The sequence below is a fragment of the Ziziphus jujuba genome, chromosome 1, assembly GCF_031755915.1.
Source record: "Ziziphus jujuba cultivar Dongzao chromosome 1, ASM3175591v1".
Taxonomy (NCBI): domain Eukaryota; kingdom Viridiplantae; phylum Streptophyta; class Magnoliopsida; order Rosales; family Rhamnaceae; genus Ziziphus; species Ziziphus jujuba.
The window spans coordinates 12666509-12681288 of record NC_083379.1 but is presented as its reverse complement, the minus strand read 5'-3'; the positions used below and the strand labels follow the sequence as shown (position 1 = coordinate 12681288).

At 30.9% G+C, this 14780-nt stretch overlaps 2 protein-coding genes across 2 annotated transcripts; both read right to left on the bottom strand.

The window, feature by feature from the left end:
• Positions 1-1313: 1313 nt before the first annotated feature.
• On the bottom strand, positions 1314-3378 carry LOC107417920 (UDP-glycosyltransferase 74F2-like). The gene is made up of 2 exons (XM_016026581.4): positions 2571-3378; positions 1314-2120 (listed from the first exon to the last, which is right to left on the bottom strand). Exons 1-2 carry the CDS (start codon positions 3240-3242, stop codon positions 1368-1370), a joined length of 1425 nt encoding a protein of 474 aa, XP_015882067.3. The 5' UTR covers positions 3243-3378; the 3' UTR covers positions 1314-1367.
• A 7759-nt stretch (positions 3379-11137) lies between these two features.
• LOC107418014 (uncharacterized) lies at positions 11138-13187 on the bottom strand. Its single transcript, XM_016026685.4, has one exon. It carries the CDS (start codon positions 12866-12868, stop codon positions 11360-11362), a length of 1509 nt encoding a protein of 502 aa, XP_015882171.3. The 5' UTR covers positions 12869-13187; the 3' UTR covers positions 11138-11359.
• Between the last annotated feature and the right edge of the window lie 1593 nt (positions 13188-14780).

Below are 14780 nucleotides of genomic sequence, written 5' to 3'. Positions count from 1 at the left end.
TCCATTTTCATAAGAAAATGCAGATAATTAATGAGAAAAAAGCATCGTTTTCTCCATAAGAAGGGGAAAAAAAAAAAAAAAAAAGAGTAAAGGGAAGTACTTGACCAACAATGGCAGCTAGAGAGAAATACTATCTTCCATAAGGAGTAACATATGGGTTCTTCTCTGGAGCTAGTACGGCTCCATTGCCATTGCCAAAGTCAGCAGCAGTAGCATTTGCAGAAGCACAAACATGAAGGCCGTGGAAGTGAAGGCATTTGGAGTTGAAAGAAAAAGAAGAAGCAAAAGAGGGAGAGAAAAGACATATAGGTCTTTTAAAAGTTTTTTAAAAGCATAATGGATATTAAAAAGCAAAGTAAAAAGGTTCATAATTCGGTGAGTATATATCTTCAAAGCTTTTTCGAAAGGGATATTGGACCATTATAGCATGATTCCAAAGCGTAAGAGAAAATAGTTATATACATACAATTTCTTTTTTTATATACTATGAAGCCCACGTTATAATGGGCTCTAACAAATTTTTTTCTTTTTTAATCTATATGAAGTTAGGAAAAATTTATGTGAAGCCCATGTAGGAAAATTCAAACAAAAATTTTGAAGAAAACACTTAATTTGTTGAAGTCCATTATAACATAGGCTCTGGAGTCTAGAAGGAAAAAATCGTATGAACATAAATAATTTATATAATAACAGTCCAAAATTTATTGGACTACGCATGTGTCCAAGAATCCACACGTAAGACTAGGTCCTTGGATCAAGTATTAATAGAATTCGTTAGACAATTTATGTAATCTTAAAAATGAGCTTTATAATATTTTTACATATAGTACATTATTATATGAACTGTTTTCTTTGCTGACCAATCATGTACAATTACTCATAATTCTATTTTATATACTTGACTAGCCGGTCTAAATAGATCCATTGACTAGAGTCAAATGATTGGAACACATGTTTTGGATAGAAGTTTTTCGCACCGATATGTTTAACATTTATATGATCATACATTGAGCCATTTGTACTATAACTACAAATATGGATCGTGTTTTCTTATCAATCTGGAGACAACAAATTATGGACCTGTAAGCTTAAAAAAATCATAGAAATTTTAAATCCTATAGTGTTTGGCCGGCCAGAAACTTTTGTCCTGAAAGGTAGCTAGTAATAGGACAAACAGTCTAACCCAAAAAGCACATTTTACATATATATATAAATAAACTAATACCATAAAAGTCAAATTTATGAAAAATAATATATATATATATATATATAGTAAACTCAATTAAAACTACGAATGAAAAAGCAGGTTAATATATCATATAACATTTTTCAAGCTAAAAGTTTTATTTATTGTTTCATTTGGTCAACTAAAAGCGAGAAAATTTGGAAACAAATTCATCAATATTCTTATCAGAAGTGCCACCTTCACTAAGAGCCTCTAAAGCCACATTCCTCCATTTGTTGGCATTCATTTTCATCTCTCTCCCATTCTTCCCCTCCATTACCTCTCTGATACGAAACTCAATCTCATGTCTTGTTGCAATCCCATTAAGCTTATCAACATTTACTCTAACACCCACCTTCCATAAATCCTGAATAAGTTTGGCATTCGTGGTCTGATCGGTCCATTGCGGCATTGCTACCATTGGAACTCCCAAGCTCAGAGCTTCAATGGTAGAATTCCAGCCACAATGAGTAACAAAACACCCTATAGCCTCATGTGATAGAACTTCCAATTGAGGACTCCATTTCACTATCAGTCCTTTATCATCATCATCAATAAAACCATCAGTCTCTTCCAAAAAGTTTTGAGGGAGCTTTTGCTGTTCAGAAGCAGAAACCACCCATAAGAAGTGAAAGTTGCTATCTTTCAGTGCCATGGCAAGTTCCACCATTTGCTTGGCACTAAGATAGGGTGTGCTACCGAATGATACATACACAACCGACCCTGCAGCCTTATTGTTGAGCCAATTCATGCAAACTGAAAAGTCTTCTACTGAATATCTAGCAAGAATAAGCCCATAGTCTTCGTCATTTTTTATGCGGTTATCTATATAGATAGATGGAATTGTTGATCCAACTGGTAACAAACGACAAACTTTCGACATCGAATCCACCACCTGACAATCCATCGAGTGAATCGATAAATCTAAATGTTGTTGAATTCAATATATAATGACAATATTTTATAATTTATTAATTGGCTTGCATATTTAGTTATATAGCAACACTCCTTAATTTTTTATTAACCTACATATAGGCTACAAATTGCATATATACGCGATATATATGTACTTATATATGAATCAAAATTAACAATCCTCAAGTGAGGTACTCTAAAAATTGAAAAATAAGTGGGCTTGATCATTTTGAACCATTGAATTACATGTTGCATCTAACATGTTACACAAATCCATGTAATTTAACGGTTTTTAATAATCAAATCTATTTATCTTCAACTTTTTAAATTGAGGAAATCCTCATCAGAATACCATTGTCAAAATTAATCTATAGAAAGAAAAACTGTTAAACATACAACATTGAGATATGCAATTAAAATTAAAACCAACCTCTTTCTCAAAGGCATAGACAGTGTTGACAAGGATGAAATCAGCTTTGTCTGCGTTAGAAAACTGTTTCAAGACAACCTCAAGGAGTTTGGGGCCGGACCAAGTGGTCCTCTGGTTGTAAACAAAGGATGGCATGTCATGGAGCTCGAGAAATGAGAGTCCGGAAATGGAAACCGGGAGGGATGAAGAGGAAAAAGGGAAGTTGAAGTTGAAAAGGCCATGACTAAGACAATAATAAAGGAAAGTAACGGTGCAGGGTAAAGTAGAAAAGGCAGCAGAAACTATGTCAAACTGTTTGGCTACATCCAGAGCCCAATGCATAGACAAGTCATAAACTATGCAATCAATAGGATGCGGTGAGTGTTTGTGCCTGGTGATGAGCTCCGCAAGGGTTTCGGAACCTGCTGCTTCTAATCGGCCCATGTAGGTCATAATATCGGCACCGCCGCCGCCATCGTCATAGCCGTCGGATATAGTATCGAATTGAATTGGAAGAGCTCCTGATGATGATGATGAGTTGATGATGGTTTTGGAGACAAAGATGGTGGTGGCAAGGGTGGCTTTGAGGCCCTTGGAAGCCAAGCGCTTGGAGAATTGGAGCAACGGATTGATGTGGCTCTGAGATGGGTAAGGAAGGAGCAGCACATGGCCTCTATACCTTCTATTTTCCATATCTCTCTTAACAGTATCTCACGCTAGTCTTCATCATCTGCTTTACTTCTATATTTTCTTTGCATTAATTAGTTGAGGCACATATGTTTGTTCGTAGTAGGATCACCATATATATGTACTCTATATATATATATATATATATATATATATATAATATTATATATTTATATAAGCCGAATAGAATAGAAAAAATGCCCCGCTTTATGCGTGGAGATGTTTTATATACATATGAGGTTGGGATTCTAGAACGTTGAAATCGAGAATATAACATATGTACCGAGGGAGATATTATACGACCAATAATTGAATTCACCCAAAAAAAAAAAAAAAAAATTGATAATGCAATAATTGACTTAATTTATTTCTAATTGAAGATAGATATACATGTACGTATCCAAGGCACACTTTTCCTACCATACTCTCCAATAATATTAAAAATGTGTAGACGTCAAAATCGTAGATTCTATGCACTTTGATGTGCACACATTTTATAAAATGAAAATGCACATATTCTATAGCAAGACTATACATATACTAGCTGACAGTACGTATTTTGTTCGTATTAGAATCACCATAGTTTTATTTAATTTTGTTTGTTTCTTAGTTTCCGTTATGTTTCTTTCTCTATTTTTTCTTTGATTGATCTTGTTGATACTGTGTATAAATGATGTAGATAAGTTTTAGACCACAAAAAAATATGTGGTCTTTAATAAAAGATGTAAAACAAAACATAGATAGTTGTGTGTCCTTTTCTTTTGTTCATATCTTTATTGCAGCTTGATGGCGAAATAAAATCTGCATTTAGAATAGTGAACACAATAATTAGACTGAACACATTTAAAAAGTGTATAATAATTGTAGTAAAACAATCCATAAATATATATATATATATCAGTTAGGTTTATATCAATACAATTTAATATTTTTACTATGAAATCATTTTTTGTTACACTTGAATCACATAAAATACTAAAATATAAAATATAAAATTCATAAATAATTACTTTTAGATTTAATAGTATACTAAAATTTTATATAGAAAATGCGAATTGATCTAAAATCGATGATTAATAAATGTAATTTCAAATTTAAACTTTTGATGCAATTTAAGGGCTGGAAAAAAAATATTAATATTAATTTGATATTAAAAATCTGATTTAAAACTGATTGATGGTATATAAACATTAATATATATATATATATATATATATATATTAAATTGATTTTATTTTTAACTTATTGCGATAAAACTACTATAATAATTATGTTATTTCTCTACCTATTTTTCATGTCAAATTTTCCCTAAATTTCCTTGTTCGTATTATGTCAATTTGTCAGTTTTATTTTTTTTAATTTAGCCACCATCCAAACAAGTATATATCAAACCCCAACCTTACAATTTTTTTTTTTTTTTTTTTTGCTTTTTTCCCCCTACTTGTATTAGACTTAATGGTTGATACCTTCTACTTTGTTATGGTTTTTTTTTTCCCCCTAATTATACAACCAAAAAAAAATATATATATATATAGCAAAGGGGATTAACTCCAATAAGGTTAAGAGGTTGGATTGGTCTTTTTCCTAGTTTTGTTTTCATGGGAAATAAGTCGAATAGGGTAGGAAAAAAAAAATTCCACGTTAAACTCAATTTATTTTTTGAATTAAAAACAATTATGATGTTTTAGATTAATTTAAGGATCAAAATGTAGTATTCTGGTTCTGGTTAAGTGGTTTTAGTTAATATACATGTAACCCTTAATGAACTAGATTTTTGTTATAAGGTGAAAATCAATTGTTTGCATTCTCAAAATTGTGAAAAATCTATGCAACAATTTAGTATCAAAATATAAAAGATTGGTTTGGTTCATTTTAGTGCATAGTGCAATTATATTTTAGAATGTGCTCTTTCAGCCGTCATTGCCATTACCTGTCAACTTTTGTGATTGGGTAATGGATTTTTTTTATGTTCAAAATGAATAAGATGTTGAAGTTTACTCCTTAACTTATAAAAGTTTGATATAGTTTTCGAATTGTGTTATAAATATTATATAAAAATATAATTACAATAATAAAGCAAGGATATGAGCATAAAAATATTACATAAATTAAGCTTAAATTTACAATAGCTTATACATATAAAATACAAAAAGCTTAGATATATAATATACAAAATATATATTATCCAAAAGATTAATCTAGACAATTAAAATAATAATAAGCAAATATATATTTATATAAAAACTTGTAAGAGAGTAGGAATTGACTTTGGATATGTGGCCTGTGCTCCATACAGTGTCTGCAATATAGATTTGCTCCTAACCGGTACTAGTAAATCTATATACATTACAAAAAGCTCAACTATTGCACCTTTGAGCTTCTCTCAATGAATTTTAAATTGTTTTTCCTCTATCACATTGAAGGACCCTAGATAATTCTATTAGTATTTCAGAGAATATAAGAAGAGAGCTATAGAACTTCTTCTTTTTTAAACTATTTAATAACGTGCATCAAATTCTTGTAAATTAATTGGTCGTCATAAATATTTTATAATTAAATTTTTATAGTTTAATTATACGTTACAAATTCATTTAAAATTTGTAACTCCTATAATAAAAAATCAATTAACAAACTATTAAAATGGCCTTTACAATCTTACAACATATGTTAGTTTTTATAGCATATCCAAAATGCTATAAAAGATAAATAATTGCATTTTTTGAAATGTTATCACAGTCCATGCTATAAAAAGTTTTACTTTTTACTTTTTATAGCGCTTTTAAAATATTATACTAAATACTATAAATAATCATTTAATAACATTTGTTTTATGTTATTATGTGTTTCAAAATAGTTACAAATGTTATATTATAGCATTTGATATGTTTCAAGATTGGAAAGGATAAATAGGTAGTCGTGATGAAAATATTAGTCACCTCTCCCTAGCAGGATAGCAGGTTATTGAGTACCGATGCCTTTTTGGAATGCTAAAAGAGCCGCATATAGGTTTTTTTCTTCCTTTTCTATCTAGTGGTGGTTAGAATACCAACCATCACTTGGCAATACTGGTATAGCATATGGTGCAGTGGGTGCATTTTATTTTAATATACTATGTATTAGGTGTACCATAGAGCATCCTCGTAGTAACTTGGTTATATCAACAAGCGATTGGATATGGACTATGTCTACAAGTGGTCTATTATCATATTTACACTACCTACGAGATCAGCGACTCAGGTGGCCATTATAAGCAACAACCCCTAACTGTACTGATAGTATTATACCTCCTAATGGTTGATAGGACTGTGTGCTGGTAAATCATATGGTATATCAGGTAAATTTTAGTTTAAATGATATATTTTTATACCGATTATAAATGGTTTCAATGTTTTATATTTATAGACTTATTCATACTCTTAATTACTGCATGTATTTAAATAATCTTAAACATTAGAATTTAATTATTTTGTTATACCATTTTTCTATATTATCATAATTATTTTATTTTATCATCATCATCATCATCATTAATATTGATGTGAGTGTTGCATTTATTCTAATTTGTAATTTTTAAAATTTGAAAGTGCGTGTATAACCTAGTTAAGTAGTAAAGGAGTTCGTACAAGTACCGATCATAGAGATCTCGGTTAACCTTCGGACAGGTATTATAATCTTCAAGCAGGTATCTCAACCTTTGAGTAGGTATTTTAGCTTTGGAGAAGGTATTTTATCCATTGGATAGATAGTTCAATATATGGGCAGACTATTCAGGACTTTGAAGGTTTGTATGCATAGATATATTTATATATATATATATACGTATATAGTTACATATACAGAGACATATTTACTTTGGTTTTGGAGGGCGAAGATGTTTTTGTGTTTATTACTACTATAGTTATCTTCATTATTATGGTTGTATCATTATCGCTACTAGAATCACGGATTTAGGATGATAAGTATCATATTTATATTTATATTTACATTCATGAGCTATATAAATATTTATGGCATGTTGCAAGTTTCTGATTTTGTAGAAAGTGGGAGATGTGGGTGCTATAAATTTATAGGAGTGTATCTCCTATGGTGAGTTAAAACTTGAAGAAGAATCGGGGCCATCTTAGGATTCTAATAAAAAACTCCGAAAGGGATCCTGACACATAAAAAGGTATTTATTAGTTATTATTTATATTTTTACATTGTTATTATCGAAGTGCTACAAATTTATGAAAATTTATAATAAAAGGGAAGAAATAAAATAGATGTATATTTTTAGAGTGAATTTTTTTATGCAAAGAATATTTGAGAAAGTCCAATTTATAAGGAGATATTGCTAGATTTTTCATAGAATTTCCAATGGGATTTTTCTTAGTCGAGGATATCCTAAGATTCCGCTAGATAACTCTGGAAGAGTCCTAAAATGTACAATCCTTCTATGATGCACATATATGCATTTTTTAATGTGCAAACATCCGTAAAAATAATGACTTTTAAAAAATTTGTTGTTAATATTATGAATCAAAGATGATGATTTTTGAAAAAAACCATCATCTTTGTGGAGTTCACTTGTTAATAAAGTATGGACATTCACACCTTAGAATAATTAGTGTGGTATATTTACGAATATAGAGTATAAGTATTTGGGTCTTAATATTAATTTTCCACTTTAATTGTAACTGTGTGGTGTCAATATTTTATTTGGTATAAGATTTTATTCATAGATCAACCAAATTGGTGATATCCGAAGATGTTTTTTCTGGGCAAGAGAAGATTAAAGTTGTGTGGAGTTCAAGGTGGAGAGGCATTATTTGTTGCATAAATTTAGAAAGGTGGCGGCAAGGCATGAATTTATAATTTAGAAGTTTCTACTCCCATGACTAAAATAGCTATTTTTGGGTAAGTTAGGGCAAAGGAAATCTACTTGGTTGGAACTCATCGGTTGGAATAGAAAATATTTAAGTTTGAAAAGGAAAGAAAGCTTTAGGTATCAATTCAAAGTGGAGGGTAAAACTAGATTGCTAATTGATTTTCAGTTGTTGAGTGGAGGATAATACTAGATTGCTAATTGATTTTGAGTTGTTGCTTCCGCATGTAATGCTCTTTCTTGTGCTTAGTTGGTTTTTTGCTTGGAAGATGCCACATGTTGTGTACGTATGATCATTTAATCAATGGGTGGCATTGAGGTTGGTTTTAAGGGTTAGAGAAGTGAAAAAAATAATTTGGTGCTTTGCAATTTATACATTTTAATACAAAATTTCAAAGTACGGAGAGCATGTTTAGGTCATATATTAAATTGTTCAAATTTAATATTTTAATTTATTGAAATATTATTTTTTAGAAGATTAATTAATTGACATTAATTCTGTGTTGACTGGAGATGAGAGAGTCACAAATAAATTAAAATTTGAAGATGGAATGTGCAAAAATTCCATTTCGAAAGGGTGCGAAAGTAGCTGAGAGTTTTTTGCATATATATAAATTAAAAGTTTCATTGACTTCAAGGAGATCCCCCATTATCATTAACATCAATCGGACAGTTAGATTACTTAGTTAAATTTTCATTAGAATTAAGTTTGTTTATTTAATTGTTCATCATTGTTTTTAATTAATATTTAATTTTAAAGTCTTTTAACATTAAATCATTCAAACCCTATTAATTACTTTTGTTTCCAATGATTAATATTATGGGCGCAATTTTACTTTTTAAACTACTTTTAATTTGATGTTTTTAGTTTGAGGTGAGATGCTTGTACAACAGGAGATGACATGTAGTTGTGGATATCTAGGAATGCTCTCATCTTCCTTTAATTCTCCCCCGGGTCCAAGAATAGCTCATGGATTGAATATTGGGTGAACATCTTAGCGATGTTCGGATTCTTGCCGACTCCCTCTTCCTCACTAGCTTTGGTCAACATGTTTTGATTGCTTTTCTTGCCAACTTCCTCTTCCTCACTAGCTTTGTTCAACATTTTTGATTGCTTTTCTTGCCAACGCCCTCTTCCTCACTAGCTTTGTTCAACATGTTTTGATTGCTTTCAATGTGGTGGGTGTCGGTTTCTTGAATCTTTGATTGAGTCTACACCATTATCCTTGGTTGAACTAGAAGTTCCATTGGACATGCCAAAAGAATGTGTTGATAATTTTCCAACTACCTATCATCTCTTTGTATGTGAGCGTGCCATCTCAAATTAAAAACAACTTAAAAAATCAAATTGCACTAAATAAGATTAAAACACTTAAAGGATTGTATTAATTACTGAAGAAAGTAATTGGAAAGATTTGAATGACTTAATAATTAAAAAAATTTTAAAATTAAGTTAAACTAAAAACAATAATAATGATGAACAATTAAATAAACTAAATTAAATTTTAAAAGCCTTAGATTGAAATGCTTTGGGATCATATTTTGCTGTCTTTGCAAACCATTATAGCCTGCACGAGAAAAGGCTATAAAGGTTTTAGGACAACATCTTTGGACATGCTTCTCCAACCAAGTTTGTTTTATGCCTTTAGTTACAATATTATTTTTATTAATAATATACATATTATATTCCCATTTTGTAATTTATTTGTTTTAAATTATCAAATATTTTTTTGTAAAGATATTGTGTATAAAACTACTTTATATAAAAATTCACAATAGCATATACTCCAATAGAAAAACATCATTTCAATATTTTTATATTTATATATATATATATAAAGATGTTTAATCTAATGGACTATTTTACATATTTTATAATATTAAATATTTATATGATACAAAATTAAATAAGAGTAAAGATGTAAATGCATAAAATGTTCTTCTTCTTCTTTTTTTCTAAAGAACAACCCAATGTTATTCAAATACTTTATATAAATTTAATTAGCTTTCATTAAAAGATTACTTTCCTTTACTAGGACTTTAATATTATAAGACAAAAATAAAACAGTACTTTAAATTAATATTGTTTCATATGATTTGTTGATCCTATTTTTAGGTAGCCAATAATAATAAAAGTAAACTACATAACTCACTAATCATTACTATTTACATATATATTAGTCATACTCAAATAAAACCCAGGATCAATATTTGATTTTTCTTTTTTAATCTTTAAAAATTGAGATTTAATATTATATTTATTTGATAGGTTTTATTTTTTTTAAATAAATTTTTAATGTATTATAAAATCCATATTCAACCATTTTTTTATATTTTAAATTTTAACTTTAATGTAATTCAATGATCATCAATGATTATTAAGAATGAATTTTATTTTAATAAAATAAAGTAAACCTTATTTTGATTATGACTTATTTATATCTGTATTAATTTAATTAATTGGGTTTTTAAATATCAAATAGTCTGCGAAGAACAGTCTAGAACCTTTATGGGTTAATCAATATTAAAACAGGTATATGTTAAAGACATTGAGGAATAATGAATATGGAACACAAACATACTTATAAGGAGTATTGAACACAAACATACTTTAAACACACTTGAGTTTTCCCAAATAGGGACTAAAATATATATGAGATTTGAGTATAACAATATTGCTTTCTTCATGTACAAATCTTCAAATTGAAGAAATTAAAGATTAATTGACATACGACTTACCTATTTTCTCCTAACAACACTTTTTCAAAGGAATCTACCATAACAAACACTTTTTCAAAGGAATAAATTATGGAATCTCACAAATTTCATCTGAATCGGAAGTACATATCAAAATGTTTCCAAAACACAGAAAAGGAAAAAAAGAAAAAATTACAGACAAAGAATATGAGAACTAGAAAGACAATCCAGTTAAAAAGCATATAAAACTAGAGTATAAAGTGAATTGGCAAACTTTATAAAGACAAACTAAAATAGAAGAAGCGTAAAAATCCAAAAGCGAGCTTCATAAAATATGCAATTTCCAGCAAAGAAGAATTCTGCTATATAAATTGTATTATGTAAAAATTTACAGTTTTGGTTACAACAACACCTTTGTTTAGTTTAACCAACACAAGAGTTGGCTTTTTACTGTAATCTCTTATCTTCTCAATAGAGCCTGAGACTTGAAGAACACTATATCAGAAGGACTACAAACAACAACAACATCAGCGCAAAAACACAAAGCTCCCCACAAATCTTCCTAACTTGTGATTGTGACAGAAGACCTCAACAGAGTCATATTTATGCCCCTTATTTGTGTTCCTATCAACTTCGAAATCAAACACCAAGCAATTGTGAGTAGCAGAGCAACAATCCGACCTCCAACAAGTCCAGCAAGTCCGATCAGAAACAGAATTGGATAACCCAAAATCCCTTTCTTACCTTTTCCTTCCTTTACATCAAGCATTGAAACTTGCTTGCCACCCCATGATTGTTCATCAAAACCAGAACTTCTACCATCAACTTCTTTTTTTTCTTCTTCCTTCTTTTGCTCAATATGAGTTTGTGAACAAAATACCACTCTGTTTTGGTTTTCGCTTTCTTGCCCTTGTTCATGCCCCTGGTGTTGCTCTTTCTCTTCTTTGGATATCCCCAATTTTTCATCTTCAAAGGGAGTCAAAAAAACTTCATTGCTGGATTCTTGCTGATCATGATCATGCCCCTGACCCTTTTTCGGTTTACTTGAACCACGCAACCTCCTAGGAACTAAGCGCTTGATCTTTGCTTTTAGCTTAGATCTCTTGCTAGCGTGCTTGCTCTTTCCTACCAAAACTTCACTCTCCTCCACGGCCTTTGTGTTCTCGTCCATATCCAAACTACCCAATTTCATATCACGGCTTGAGAACTGAAACTCAGTAACTGTATTAGATATTTTTTCATGTTTTTCACTCACGGGTTCCAATAACTCAATTTCTTCCAGAGAACAATAATTTGATTTGAACCCATCAACGGATTCTGCGATCAGTGCGTTGGAATTCTCACCCTCATCGAAATCCTTCTGAACCAACGAATTGTTCTTGAACCAAAACAAGGTTAATACCCATTGGAACATAGATTTCAACTTTACCTTAGAGTTTGAACACGGTTTGAAGAAGCAAACCAATCGTTTGCCTAGGTATTCGAGAAACAGAAGCACAAAAGCAGACAATGTGATTCCAAAAGCGAGTTGCTTGGTGCTCAAAGCCAAAACCACCATCAAAAACACTTTGAACGCCGCGAAGAAAACGGTCCTGGAATCGCCACAGCCAGATTCATCGACGTCGTCAAAATCATCAAACGCACCAACGAAAACCCGATTCGGATTTCTGGATTTACCCACAAACCCATACCCACTCCGCCCACCACCATCACCACCGCCATGGCTGGCTTCTTCTTCCTCCTGGGTGGAGCGGGTCGAATTCCAGCAATTTGACCCGAACCCGACACCACGAACTCTCGAATTCTCCGAAACGATACGCGAACGGGAAGTAATCTCGTCGATCAAACGGACATCAATCGTCGAATCCAAATCGGAGCCGCTCTTCTTCTTCTTCTTCTTTTTCTTGGATGATTTTCTCAGACGATCTCGGTTCTTAACGAAAAGGTCTACGAGAGAAGTGGGGAAGCCGGTTTCGACAACTAGCGAGTTACCGCGTTTAGGGGAATGGAGATCGGCGACGATCCGAGAAATCCGGTTGACGCCGGTCTTCTTCCATGGAAGAAGCGGCATAGCTTAAATTGTGAAATTTTTTTTGAGAATTCGGTTTAGACCCACAAAAACCAGAAGGAAGAATTTGAAGGATTTTTCTTCTTCTTTCTTCTCCAGCGAACAAGAAAGAATTTACATGGCGTTTGGGACAGTGGTGGGGGTTGTGGGATTCTTTTATATGGGGATGGTGGTGGGTTGCAGATTTGGAAAACGAAAAAGAAAAGTGTTGGGAGAGAGAAAGTGTGAGCGAGTTAATGGGGGGAAGTGGGAAATTGAAAGGAAATTGAAGGTGGGACAGCCGCGTGTGTTTTGGGAGTGGTTGACGGGAACAAGGCGTGTTAAGTCGTTTGTTTATATATCGCAAGAGGGATATTGTTTGTTATCTTTATTGTTTTTTTTCTTATTTTATTTACAAATGTTGTCTTTGTTGTTTTATTATTGTTTTTCTCATTGTAAAGGAAGTACTTCTTACTCTGCTTCCTGATTTGTAGGTAATTAATAACGAAATCAAACAATTTTTTTTCCTGAATTTTTTGTTACATTTTATTGCTAATTTTAGGAATAAAGTTAAATTCAAAGTACTAAGTTTGAATATTTTAACCAAGCTATTTTAATGTGTTGTATGAAAACTATTTGGGGCTTGGTACAGGTTGGTGGAGGCTTATATTCTATTTTAACGAGAAAATATCTCATGTAACAAATATATTTGACACCTTAAATTGAAAAGCAAACACTACATTGGCATGTATTTGTAACCTAAATAAATTACTTCTTTTTTTTCTTTTTTTCTAGTTTCACGCAAATTCAATTTAGATTCTCTAAAAAAATTTCTTTCAATTGGGGTATTTTTAGTTTCCAATTTGACTTAGTCACTCAATTAAATAAAAAATTTCAAATTGGTAACGAAGCCCTAAAGTCTTACCACCACTATCTTTCTTCAACCCTCATTTATAACTCCCCTAATCAATGTACAAAACCCAAACCCAAGCCACACGACACCACAGGTTCACAACCCTACAACCTTTTGTAATGTCCTAATAAAAAAGGTTTTGCTCTTATTCTCAATGTTCATGTCCGATTTAAATCATCCCTAAGGTGCTTATATGGTAGTGTTAAACCCCTAACAACGATTTGTACAACTATGAAAGTGATTGTAGACCCATGGACTAGCTTATCTAGTGGATGGATTCGATACTAGGTTAAGAGATATTCCATGAAAAGAAAAATTATATAGTTTGGGATATTATCAAAACATTATAAGTGATTTTTCACGTGCTTACCTCTAACAAAATAAAGTAATATGCTTTACCCAAAAAAAAAAGGTAAAAATAAAAGTAATATGCAGATACATTGTTTGTAAAGTTTACGCAGTTAGATGCCAAAATTTGTGTAAAGATACCCTAGTGATATCATTCATTCAGCTGGTGTACTAAAAAAAAATATGGTATAATGAACATATCAATAAATTTATTATATATATGTTACCCCCTTGATGAAACTACACTGTTAGATGGATCTAATAATTAATAAACATATATATTAAATACAGTGTGAGGATTTTTTTTTTCTTTTTAGTTATATGACAATATAAAAAACTCATATCATAATTTGGGGAATTATTGTGTGGCTTTCTTTTTAATTCCTTTTTTTAATGGGTTATGCATTTTTAATAATTAATTATATAAACTTTAATTAATTAGCTAGAAATATCTTCTTTTTTTTTTTTTTTTGACTGGACATCTTAAATTACAAAGGAATTAAGCTATAAAAGCCCTTCAACCAACCGAATCGAAGGCCTATTACATCATAAAGTTTTTAAGGGTGAGAAGAACTACCTTTCCAAAATTACAAAAGAACTGTTTAACCAGCTCTAAAGTTTTTTTTTTAAATCTAGATTCTATTCTAAATAACCTAATAACAAAGTTATTATTTT

What these genes read in the sequence shown, in the direction of transcription:
- LOC107418014 (XM_016026685.4), bottom strand. Translation starts at nt 12,868, where the DNA reads ATGCCGCTTCTTCCATGGAAGAAGACCGGCGTCAACCGGATTTCTCGG.
- LOC107417920 (XM_016026581.4), bottom strand. Translation starts at nt 3,242, where the DNA reads ATGGAAAATAGAAGGTATAGAGGCCATGTGCTGCTCCTTCCTTACCCA. An exon ending in TCTATGCCTTTGAGAAAGAG is followed by an intron (nt 2,121 to 2,570) that starts GTTGGTTTTAAT and finishes ATGGATTGTCAG; the next exon opens with GTGGTGGATTCGATGTCGAA.